Source organism: Phaseolus vulgaris, chromosome 7 (assembly GCF_051622355.1).
Source record: "Phaseolus vulgaris cultivar YP4 chromosome 7, ASM5162235v1, whole genome shotgun sequence".
Taxonomy (NCBI): domain Eukaryota; kingdom Viridiplantae; phylum Streptophyta; class Magnoliopsida; order Fabales; family Fabaceae; genus Phaseolus; species Phaseolus vulgaris.
The window spans coordinates 53,722,327-53,734,118 of NC_143504.1; the positions used below are offsets into that span (position 1 = coordinate 53,722,327).

General features: G+C 33.6%; 3 protein-coding genes across 3 annotated transcripts; 2 read left to right on the plus strand and 1 right to left on the minus strand.

The window, feature by feature from the left end:
• The first annotated feature begins 2,312 nt into the window (after positions 1 to 2,312).
• LOC137830243 (putative pectinesterase/pectinesterase inhibitor 41) lies at positions 2,313 to 4,669 on the plus strand. Its single transcript, XM_068637441.1, has 2 exons — positions 2,313 to 3,517; positions 3,821 to 4,669. Exons 1-2 carry the CDS (start codon positions 2,512 to 2,514, stop codon positions 4,510 to 4,512), a joined length of 1,698 nt encoding a protein of 565 aa, XP_068493542.1. The 5' UTR covers positions 2,313 to 2,511; the 3' UTR covers positions 4,513 to 4,669.
• A 1,240-nt stretch (positions 4,670 to 5,909) lies between these two features.
• Positions 5,910 to 6,780, minus strand: LOC137828711 (putative invertase inhibitor). The gene has a single exon (XM_068635391.1). It carries the CDS (start codon positions 6,759 to 6,761, stop codon positions 6,210 to 6,212), a length of 552 nt encoding a protein of 183 aa, XP_068491492.1. The 5' UTR covers positions 6,762 to 6,780; the 3' UTR covers positions 5,910 to 6,209.
• Positions 6,781 to 10,737: 3,957 nt separating this feature from the next.
• On the plus strand, positions 10,738 to 11,575 carry LOC137830244 (uncharacterized protein At5g01610). The gene has a single exon (XM_068637442.2). It carries the CDS (start codon positions 10,846 to 10,848, stop codon positions 11,323 to 11,325), a length of 480 nt encoding a protein of 159 aa, XP_068493543.1. The 5' UTR covers positions 10,738 to 10,845; the 3' UTR covers positions 11,326 to 11,575.
• The last annotated feature ends 217 nt before the right edge of the window (positions 11,576 to 11,792 follow it).

Genomic DNA, 11,792 nt, shown 5'->3' on the forward strand with positions numbered 1-11,792 from the left:
GCCCATGCTCATCTATCAATTTGTATTTTCAAAATACTTTTAATTGTAGAAATTAATTATGTATTAAACCACTTTATCTTTAGAAAAGGAGAAAAATTATGTTCTTACAAAAACCAATATAACCTCCACCATAGGACTACCACTCTTCTATTACAATAATGGAAGCATTTTGAGTTTAATGAGTAGATTAAAGGTATATTATTTTAAACCAAGATGTATTTATTTTTGAATATTTAAAAAAGGGAATGTCCAAATGTTTGCTGAAAGAATATATCCTCCTGATTGCAATTCAGAATTGCCTAATTTGAATGTTAAATATGTTGAGTCATGCATGTAGTTAGGCATGATTGACCAAAGCATGTAAAATTTCAATCCAAATGCCTTGTTACCAAAAGATAGGCAAGTCTTTACCAAACGCTTTCTTTCCCTTCTGACTTGTTTTCCATTTTATGTATGTATCTTCATTTAAATAACCTTCCATTCACCTAATTTTTACGCCCAACATAAACTAAACACTCTCCATTTTATATATATAAATAATAATAATAATAAAATAATAATAATAATAATAATAGATGAGAATGTTAACATCTGGTTAAAAAGTTAAGAAATAATTTTTGTCTATGGAAAAGTATTAACAATGTATCTCACTGTGAATTTTAATGAAAAGAATTTTATATTAATCTTTCAATCCATAATCGATGACATTTAACATTGCATCCTATAAAATTAAGTAATTGTTTTAATTTGAGCTTAAAATAAGCCAAGACTATTACCTCTTTTCCTTTTTAGTTGCTGGATATTTAGAAAAATATATATATATTTATATTGCAGTTTCTAAATTCAAGATAGTATTGATTATTTTTTAATTATAATCTTACTTTTAGCCTAATTTTTAATTAGTTTACAATTATAGATTGATTATAAACTAAAAATTAAAAAGGCTAAAATAAAAACTCCATAACTATGACCAACAAGTATTGTGTTACTAGATTCAATGTATAAACTTTAAAACACACATAAAAAATGGTAAATTTGATTTTACTTGTTTAAATGAACTTTAATGTTATTTGGTAAAAAAAAAGACTTGTTTCAATGAGTTTTACTTTAAAATTTTATGCTATAAGAATTTATTAAATCAAGTTTGCATTCAATATTGTTTGATCATTCATAATTTACGTGTTTTGGATAAAGAAAGAAAATAGGGGGAAATATAGATGATCTTTTTATTTAATTGAAATAAAGAAAATTAAGAAAAAACAAAAACAATTATTCTTTTAGAGTGTTTTGGTAGATAGGGACTTTCTATTTTCTAAACAAATTGGAGTTAAAGCACTAGATTACTTATGTTTGATGTACTTTCTAAAAAAAACATCACCAGGAGACAAGATTTTCCGAAATAATTTGTAATCAAGTTTTCCAATTTTCTTTTTGAATTAAAATAAAATTTTATTATAAAATACGATACTATTATTATAAAATTATTTAATATTTTTTAATTCCAAAAAATACATATAAATACTTTTAATTGAACTAAAATTTAAGATGTTTTCAAAACACCCCAACTTTTAATTTCCATTAAATATTGTCTCAACATTTTTTTTTGTCGGATCCAATGAATAAAAATAAAATTGATTTCAAACTTCATTTAACTTTAGTGAAATTTAATTTAACTTAATTTGAACATACACTTATTTTTTATCGGCCGAAACATAGACTTATTAATTCATAAGCATCATAATTGGAAGATTTTGACGCAGATTTGAAAAGACTCTTCTCCATTAAAACGCGCCCTTCGTCTGATACTTCGCTGTTCCTCAATGGTAATAAATTAATATTTTTATTATTTTTATTTTATTTTTAATTTAAGATATTATTATATTATTATAATAAGCTGGTCAAGTATTTGTTTTTACTATTTGCAGTGTGGAAAAGAAAAGTTTTCCGAAAGGAGAATGCAGTGGCGCAATTTCCGAGGATTGATTTATAAAGTGTACTTACCACCGAATCATTAATTAACCTTATAAAGTCAATATTTTTGCATAGCACCACCTAGTAAAAGTTAATTGGATTTGTGTGATATTAGGTTGAACACAACTCCGTTGACAAAGGAATAACTTTCTTGACTAGAATGTATATCATCAGTTAAAGAATAGACAAGTAAAAGAAAAACACTACTGTATTAAAGATGCAAAGAGAAATAGAGAGACGACTAAAGAGATATACATGAAAAATGAAAAATGAAAAATAAAAATAAATGACTTTTGTAATGGTGATAATCACACCTTTTCCCACTTTTCAATTTGCAAAGACTACTACTGGTTTATGGTCTCCAACTTTGCACTGCAATTGCACTAACAATGTAAAGGGTAAACGCATCACGGAATCTTTCTATCTACAAAACCTTCTTTTCTTTCCTCTATAAATTGCAAGTGATCATTCAACTCGATTTCCATCTTACACTCAGTTCTTGCAAACTAACCTACACTTACTCTAACATATCAACTTCCAATGGCCAACAAATTACGTAATTCCCTCCCCAAAACATCCACATTTCTCCTCCTCCTTCTACCCTTCCTTTTCTTCTCCCATGTTTTCGCAGACACCTCTCCAACCACTTCTGTCTCTCCCAAAACCATATGCAAATCCACCCCAGACCCATCTTATTGCACTTCCCTGCTTCCTCCCCAAAACGGCAACGTTTACCACTATGGCCGCTTCTCGGTGAAAGAGTCTCTTTCACAGGCAACCAAGTTCTTGAACTTGGTTAACAGATACCTCCAACGCCGCTCCACTCTTTCAACCTCCGCAATCCACGCGCTCCAAGACTGTCAAACCCTCGCCGAACTCAACGTTGACTTTCTCTCCAGTTCCTTCCAAACGGTGAAACGAACAACCAGGCTCCTTCCCACTTCGCAAGCTGACGACATCCAAACCCTTCTCAGCGCCATTCTAACTAACCAACAAACCTGCTTAGAAGGCCTCCAAGCCACCGCTTCCGCTTGGCGTGTCAACAACGGACTCTTCCTCCCGCTTTCCAACGATACCAAGCTCTACAGTGTCTCTCTTGCCCTCTTCACCAAGGGCTGGGTCCCCACCAACACTAACGTCACCGAGTTTCACCCACCCGCCAAACACCGCGCCTTTCGAAACGGGCGTTTACCGCTCAAGATGTCCAGCAGAACGCGTGCGATCTACGAGTCCGTGAGTCGGAGAAAGCTTCTTCAGGCGAACGTGGGTGATGAGGTGAAGGTGATGGACATTGTCACTGTTAGCAAAGATGGTAGCGGGAACTTCACCACCTTGAACGACGCCATTGCGGCGGCGCCCAACAAGTCTTCCTCTACATCAGGGTACTTCCTCATCTACGTAACTGCGGGTGTTTACGAGGAAAATGTGTCCATTGATAAGAAAAAAAAGTACTTGATGATGATTGGAGATGGCATCAACAAGACAATTATTACAGGGAACCGCAGTGTTGTTGATGGCTGGACAACCTTCAAGTCGGCAACTTTTGGTACGTACTAGATTACGTTTACTACATAATCAGCATAAAAAAATGATCTCTTATTCACACATGTATAACATTTATTTCTGATGTCTTCTGTATCATTGACCGGTCAATAATTCCATAAACACGTTTAAAATATATATATTAATATATATGTACACTCTTGCCACTTTTCTCAGAAATAGCAATTGAAATAAATGTAAGAAAGTGGCTTACGCAATCATTAGCCATTATGACTGTGACCTAAAAAATGAGGCTATATGGTGTGAAAGAATAATTTTTTCTTATGAATATGCACATTTGTTGCAGCGGTGGTTGGAGAAGGATTTGTGGGTGTTAACATGACGATCCGTAACACTGCTGGAGCAGAGAAGCACCAAGCCGTAGCACTTCGTAACGGGGCAGATTTATCGACGTTTTACAGTTGCAGTATGGAGGGGTACCAAGACACGCTCTATGTGCACTCCCTGCGACAACTCTACAGGGAATGCGACATCTACGGCACCGTGGATTTCATATTCGGAAATGCGGCGACAGTGTTGCAAAACTGTAACATGTATCCTCGTCTTCCAATGAATGGTCAATTCAACGCCATAACCGCACAAGGCAGAACCGACCCCAACCAAAACACTGGAATTTCTATCCACAATTGTACGATTAGAGCAGCCGATGATTTGGCTGCGAACATGAACGCGGCTGAAACTTATCTGGGAAGGCCTTGGAAAAATTACTCAAGGACGGTTTACATGCAGAGTTTTATGGACAGTGTGATCCATGCAGCAGGGTGGCGAGCATGGGACGGTGATTTCGCTTTGACCACTTTGTATTATGCAGAGTTTAACAACACTGGACCTGGATCTACCACTGCCAACAGAGTCACCTGGCCTGGTTACCATGTCATTAACGCCACCGATGCTGCTAATTTTACCGTCTCTAACTTCTTGATCGGAGATAACTGGCTCCCCCAGACCGCAGTGCCTTACGCAAGTAACTTCGTATAGATACATTCATTCACTCATTCACTTTCTTCTTCTTTTCAGCTTTACTTTATTTTCTTATGCTAAAATAAACAGGTGTTCCAGTGAAACAAATACACTGCAATGTTAATGTAAAACCTACATTTAGTATTAATATTCAAACCAAATATTACATCTTTAATTTCCTCCTCACTTACAGCGATAAAGAAGTTTTATCAGCAAACTAATCCCTTTACCTACGTTTTCTTCCATTAAGGTTGAAAATCAAACATTTAAAAAAGTCACAAACAAAATTAGTAATGGATCAATTTTTTTTAATTTTATATTAAAAACTGAATCGGCCTATTATATTTAAATATAATTATAACAACTAAATGTATTTCTTGAAAATTATTCTATAATTTGACTGTAGTTTACTTATAATAAATTTATATTTTTTTTAATTATATAAGATTATATAATGTATTAATAAATATGCGAGAAGATTTTAATTACGAAAAAAATCATATCAAGTATAATTTTAATTATAAAATATTTAATATTTTTATAAAGCAGTAAAACACATTTTACACTACCTCAAAAGAACTGTTAATCATGGATTGCTCAGCAGACGCAGAACCAGTACAAATATCATTAGTTTTAGTGACTTTGATTGGGGGCAATGATATAGATGATCGAAAATCAACAATAGATTATCGTGTATATGTCGGATCCAACATCCTCTTATAGTCTTCTCATAAACAAAGAGTTGTTTCAATGAGTAACACTGAGTAGTATGAAGTTGCAACTGAAATCAATTGGATCAATTCATTACTATCAGAACTTAAAATTCATACCACTGTTCCAAAAATTTACTCTAACAACCTTGGAGCAGTCTATTATCTGCAAATTCAATAATGCATTCTAGAAACAAACACAGAAACACTTTCAGCTCGACCTTCATTTTGTTTGTGACCAAATCCAACAACAAGTAGCGAATATCTTAACCAAACCTATTCCAAGATCGTCTTTTTCTTCCAACAGAGATAAACTTATGATTCATGATAAATCCATCATAAGTTTGTGGGGGTGTTAACCAAACTGTCTAACACTGTAACCGTCTACCCCCTAGGTTAGGATACATAGACCACCTATATCTTACTTCTCCCTCCATATAACAATGCTGCCAAGCATTGTAATACCAATAATCAATCTCACTTCAATGATAAATATATAAAAAAATGAGTGATCAATTAAAAAATACAACTAATTGATTATAAGCGAAACTATAAAGATTCATTTAATTATTTAATATATTCATAATACAAACTTGCAGCAAACATTTTTATTATTATAACTAACATATTTTATGATTTAAAAGCAATGAAAAAAATTAAGCAACTTATCTAGAAAAGAGCAAATGTTGGTTATGTGATGTAACATGTGCTGAATGAACACAACATTCTTTTGTACAGTATTATATATAAATAAAAGATAGGTTTGCTTACAATTAATGGAGAGAAAAGGGTGTTGTTCTAAGACCTTAAGATTGGCTTATTCTAGCACAATATGAGGGCGCATGCCTGTTCCAATTGAATGCATGAAGACTCTAGCTAGTTAATTCTCTCACTCACCCACCTAAATAAAAACTGAAGCACCTTGTCCAGCACAAACCTCTAGGTTTTGCAAAACTGTGGAGACAAAAAAACACCAACATAGGAAACAGAGACGGTAAAAAAAACCTAGGCTGTAATGCCCATCATTTTCTTGTTGATGGCAACGGCAATGTTGCAGAGTTGGCGAAAGGTTACACTTCTTCGCGAGAGAATGTCATCGTCACCGGGGATAGAATCATCACATGTGTCGATTGCAGCTAAGGCTGCCTTCAACCAAAGTTGGGCATCAAGCTTGTCGTTGGATAAAATGGAGGCAACAGTGTCTTGAATTTGACTTTCTGCGTCCAACAGATTCTCCTTGCAATCAGCCAGCCCCTGTTGTATTGTGGGTTCAACAAACGGGTCATCGATCATCTTCTTCGCGTCCACTAATATGCCACTGGCGTTTTCCGCCGCGGCCTTCAGCACTATCATTGCCAGGTCCTGTAGGTTGGCGTGTTCGCTAGTTGGGTCCGACATAAGCACCTGCTCGCACAATTCATCGTTTCCCCTTGTCTTGCAAACACTCTGGATTAGCTCTTTGCCTGTCAATGGTTCTTCAGCATTGGCTTGGTGATGAACTGCAATAACACAAATGCACGTTACCAATATCCAGAACGAATTTGTTTTGCTTTCCATTTTCTTTTGCTTTGCTTTGGTCCACTTCCCTCCCATGTTACAGTATGTTTTCAGTTTATAAACTCAAATATGTGTGGTTAAAATGGTACGGTAGAGGCAGCGATGCGCTGCACCTCAATTTTTTATGGCTCTCTATTTTGTTGCTAAATTCAGCAAATTTTTCTATTTTTTGCTATGATTATTACCTCACATTTTGTGTTGCTTTTTATTTTTCTGTATGCTCCTCATAGGCAATTACAATAAGAATGGTGATATAGTAACACGTGAAAACATATATTTTACATAGTAATAAATTAATATTTTAATATTTTTTATTTTTTTTTAATTAAAAATATTATTATTTTATTATAAAGAGGTGTGAATTGTATGTTAATTACTATTTGTAGTGTTAAAGAAAAAGTTTTCTTACAATAACGGGCTTTTCAGTTTACTTCGCATGGGCCCATTCAATACTGCACCACCCTATCTCAAATTTCAAAAGGTTTGGTTTCAAACTTTCAATGGTTTAGGATGGTCAAAGTTTCAAACGAAAAGGTTTTGTTGACATTGCAAACAAACCGTGAATAACACCATTCCACAAACCTTTATAATAATATTATAATATTTTTAATTAAAAATTAAAATAATTAAAATATTAATGTATTTCTTTGTTAAGAGTGTGTTTGCACTGTATGCGGTGTCAACTTACCACGACCCATTTTCAAAAGGTAGTAACAAACATGTTTCTCGTACACAAGATAAATTTGCGATAAAAAGGTTTGTTGTGAAGACAAAGAAGAGTGGATATGCAACATTTTGAGGCCGGTTTACACAAAAGAGAGAACGCCATTAGACGCCGTTGAAATTTCAAAAACATCAAATAGGGAGACCAAACATACTTTTTAGACCTTATAATTTGTCATTGAAATCTGTTTCTTTAAAATAAAATCAGGAGATAAAAATATAAGTATTTTCTTAAACCAAACATGTCATAGGATTTTCTCCTATTTGACTGATATATTTCTTGTTTTGTTCAATGTTATAAGTGGATACAAAGTTAATTTTGCAAACATGTATTATAATCAACATGCATGGCTTGTAACTTTATTTATGATGAATAAGGTTTTAAGAGTCAATGTCAAAGGCGTTTACTTTTTCAAAATGTCATGAATTGCAATAAGATTATTAATAATTTGTTTAAGATCATTAATGATTTGTTTGGATGGGTGTATGGACTCTTGGTGTGGATTTATAGGGTGATAAAAGAATGTCATTGTTCATGTTTGTTGAATCGGTTGTCACAAATTTGAGAGGAAATAAATTGGCGAGGGAAGTGAAAGTTGGACCCTCCACATCTGTCAAGAAATGCAACAAAGCTATGAATGAGACAATTACATATGTTCCCCTTTATTGTGTACGTGCATGGGAATGTTGGACAAACATGCATTCATATGAAATTTTGTCCCATAACCGATTATGGAACCATTCATAATCGATTACCATGGATTCATTCCCCATTTGTGGTTGCCAAGAATTAAAAAAATGGACCATATGTGAGTAGTGTGTACATAAGAGAGAGCATTTTGTACATATTGTAACCCACTGGAAACCAATACCTTAATATTGTTGGATTTGAAATTTGACAGGTTACCTAGTGTATATAAAATAACAAATGTATATTTTAATTTTACAATTGTATCTGGTTATGTCATACATGTAAGTATGGGTGAAACTTTTAACCTGTAAGAAAAAATTTGAACCTTGTCAGTATACTCTGTGATTAGGGAAAGTGAGAGGAGTCTCTGTGAAGTTTTAGAAGAAAATAGTAGCATCACATGTTAGCTAAAGTTGTACATATGCATGGTGTGTGGGGGGATAGTCAATCTCACAAATGTTTAAAAATTTGGTGAGGGTTGGAGAGGATATAACATTGTTCTTTTGGAGTAGGAGGTAAGTTGTCTTTGTTGGCTTTTGGTTTAAGTTTTATGTGTTAAGGGAATAAGCACGATTTTCTTTCTGCTATAGAAGGTGAGGTCAAGTTACCCCCCCACCAAGACAACATAAAGGAGCTTTGTAGGTCAGTTTAAACATTGTGCCTCTGGAGTACGGTTTTAAGTTTACATGACTAACATATGTTTGTAGGTTAGTGTAGATATATGTTTCCAGTTGGTATGATTGTGTTGGGACTTATATGAGTTTCTGCATGTTTAAAACGTAGTAGAGAGATGGAAGAATTGTAACGATAGCTGCAAATGAATATGGCTGAAGGTGTTTTTTAAGGGCCATCATAATCGTCCATGTTCTCCCTTTATTTTAAATTAATTTGATAATCAATTAGAGAAAAAAATAGTTTCATATATTAATAACATGAATTTTAAGTTGTTTTGGTATAAGGAGTAATGGTTAAAGTGATTTAGAAATTGTGTGTAAAGATAATACTATAATTGTGGTTAGATGACTTCAAGTCGTCTTTTAACGAATACCATAGTGATTCAGTTAATCGAATTCAAAACCTATTTGCAAGCAATGAAAAGTTAGTAATAACAATAATAATAAAAAGGAGTTAAGATAGTTATGCAGAAAATATAAAAGAGATTTGAACGCTTGATTCCAAGTTCTTCCACCATTGAATTCTTCATATGTTTTCTAAAGATTAATCTTTTCTCAATCCTCCAATAGAGTTAAACCAGATTGAACATGTGTCAATCTAATTCCACTGAAACTCAGCTTTCACAAGTAAAGCATGCGTCTATTATTTTAATCGGTATCCGCTTTGTTCCATGCGTATACTCCATGAGAATGTTTACCTCCTCTCTCTTGAATCATGTTACACCTAACAAATTAATTAGAACAATGTGAACTAACTAAGAAACCAAAGTTTAAGATAAGGAAGACTTTCAATCATCCAGAAGATTAGACTATTAAAACAACAACTGCTATAGAGAATTAAAAATCAAAACTTTTATTTACCAAAACCTCAGAACTCAATGGGAAATTACAAATAAATCAACAAAAAATGTTTAGTCTTCTATGTGGAGGCAAAACAAAAGAATTACAAAGAATAAAAGAATCTAAAAAAACTCTATGAAGCTCTCTCTTTCTCCTTGATGCTTGTGTCCTTTTATAGGTTTTTCTGTTTCAAGGATCTTGAAAAAATATTACAGTTTAAATTTTGTTAATAGTCTAGGATTTATAATATAGGGTTTAGTAAAAATAATAATAAAAAGTTAGTAATATAATTCATGTTTAATTGTATTAGAAATCTTATATCGATTAGGCATAACATTAATATAAGTAGAGATAATTATCAAAATTGTAATTAAATTGACTTCTTAATATTATATCAAAATTTATTTTAATAAAATTTGACGGAGCTATCCAATGGATCTCTCACAAACATGTACATGTCTCAATTAGGAATGTGTTAAAATCATATGAAAATATAAGCGATTATCTTTCTCGCGTTAATACTGTAAAAAGTGGCTACCTCGAGTGGAGACAAAGCTCTGTCACGTGCCGCACGAGTTCCTCGCATGCATAAAATAATAGTACTCCTTCAAATGTTTTAATAACAAAAAGTACTAGTAAAAAAATTGATCGATTAATTCGTTAATTAATATTTGTAGATCAGTAGAACCAGAAATTAAATATCAGTGAAGCAAAAGAGTAGGCCAAGCCAGTCAGCAGCCCCCCACAAATGCTCCAAACCACTGGATAATAAATCAACAACAAATGTTTTACCATAAATTAATATTTAATAATTAATTACTTTACTTAAATGACTAAAAAATACCCAAAAAAAAATAAAAATCAACAGACAAATGGGTTAATTATTCTAAAATTTTAATAATAAAAATTATGTTTGTATAGGAAAAAATATAATTTTTTTATAAGAGTTTAAATTTTATTAATTTTGATTAAATTTTAATAATAGTTGAAATAATTCAACAGGCTCTTTATTTATTCTAATATCTTATAATTATTAAGCTTTTGGTACCGAAAAGTCTCCCTCTCTCTCTCTATATCGATCTACCGTATCTTCCAAAAGCAAGACAAAATTTTCCGGAAGTGAGTGTTCCGTTGCAGTGAGAGGCAGCGCCCTACGATGATGTCTTCTTCAATCAAATTCCTATGCATCGTGGTGGTGTGTTTGACAGCATCATGCGCGTTTAGCCAACCGCAGAGGTTATCAGTTTACGATGTTCTTATGGAGTACGGATTTCCTGTGGGGCTTCTTCCGAAGGGAGCGATAGGGTATTCGCTGAACAGAGAAACGGGGCATTTCGCAGTGTATTTTGACAAAACGTGCAGCTTCGTCATAGAGTCTTACACGCTCCAATACAAGTCCACCATCTCAGGAATTATCTCCAACCGTAGGCTCTACAATCTCAAGGGTGTGACCGTCAAGATCCTGCTCCTCTGGCTTAACATCGTCGAGGTCAAGCGTGATGATGAAGATATCTACTTCTCCGTCGGCATCGCTTCCGCCGACTTTGGCGTCGATAATTTCCTCGAGAGCCCCCAGTGCGGCTGTGGCTTCGATTGCAACAAACTTCCCCTAAACGGTGACGTTTCTTCAATTTAGTTACCCTTCTCTGTTATTCGATTGGATTATTCTCCTCTGCTTGCAAACTGTAGATCTATCTGTCTTTTTTTCTTCTTTTTTTATGCCTTTTAATTAATAATTACTCTGCTTTTTTTCTGGGTGTGGTTCCCCCTCGCGTGATTTTCTGCCTAGGGGCTTCCGCCCTTTATGCTACCATTATTCTCAGAATCCAAACAAATCTCATTGTAATTGCCACAACTCTATTATTGGATATATCGCTTTTTTTTTTGTCTTTTGTATCACAATGCCTTAATATTCGTTGACGCCGTAATTTGAGTAAGTAAGAAATATTATAATTCTATTAATCTCAAACAATTACGTGTCGTGAACATTTAAGTTTGTAAGACGTGTTGAATGTGGAGTTTAGTTTTGTGTTCATTGAGTAATTCTTTGGTTTGATTATTAAGTCTATCCCGTTTTGACAGTTTTTAGAAATGGATCAACTC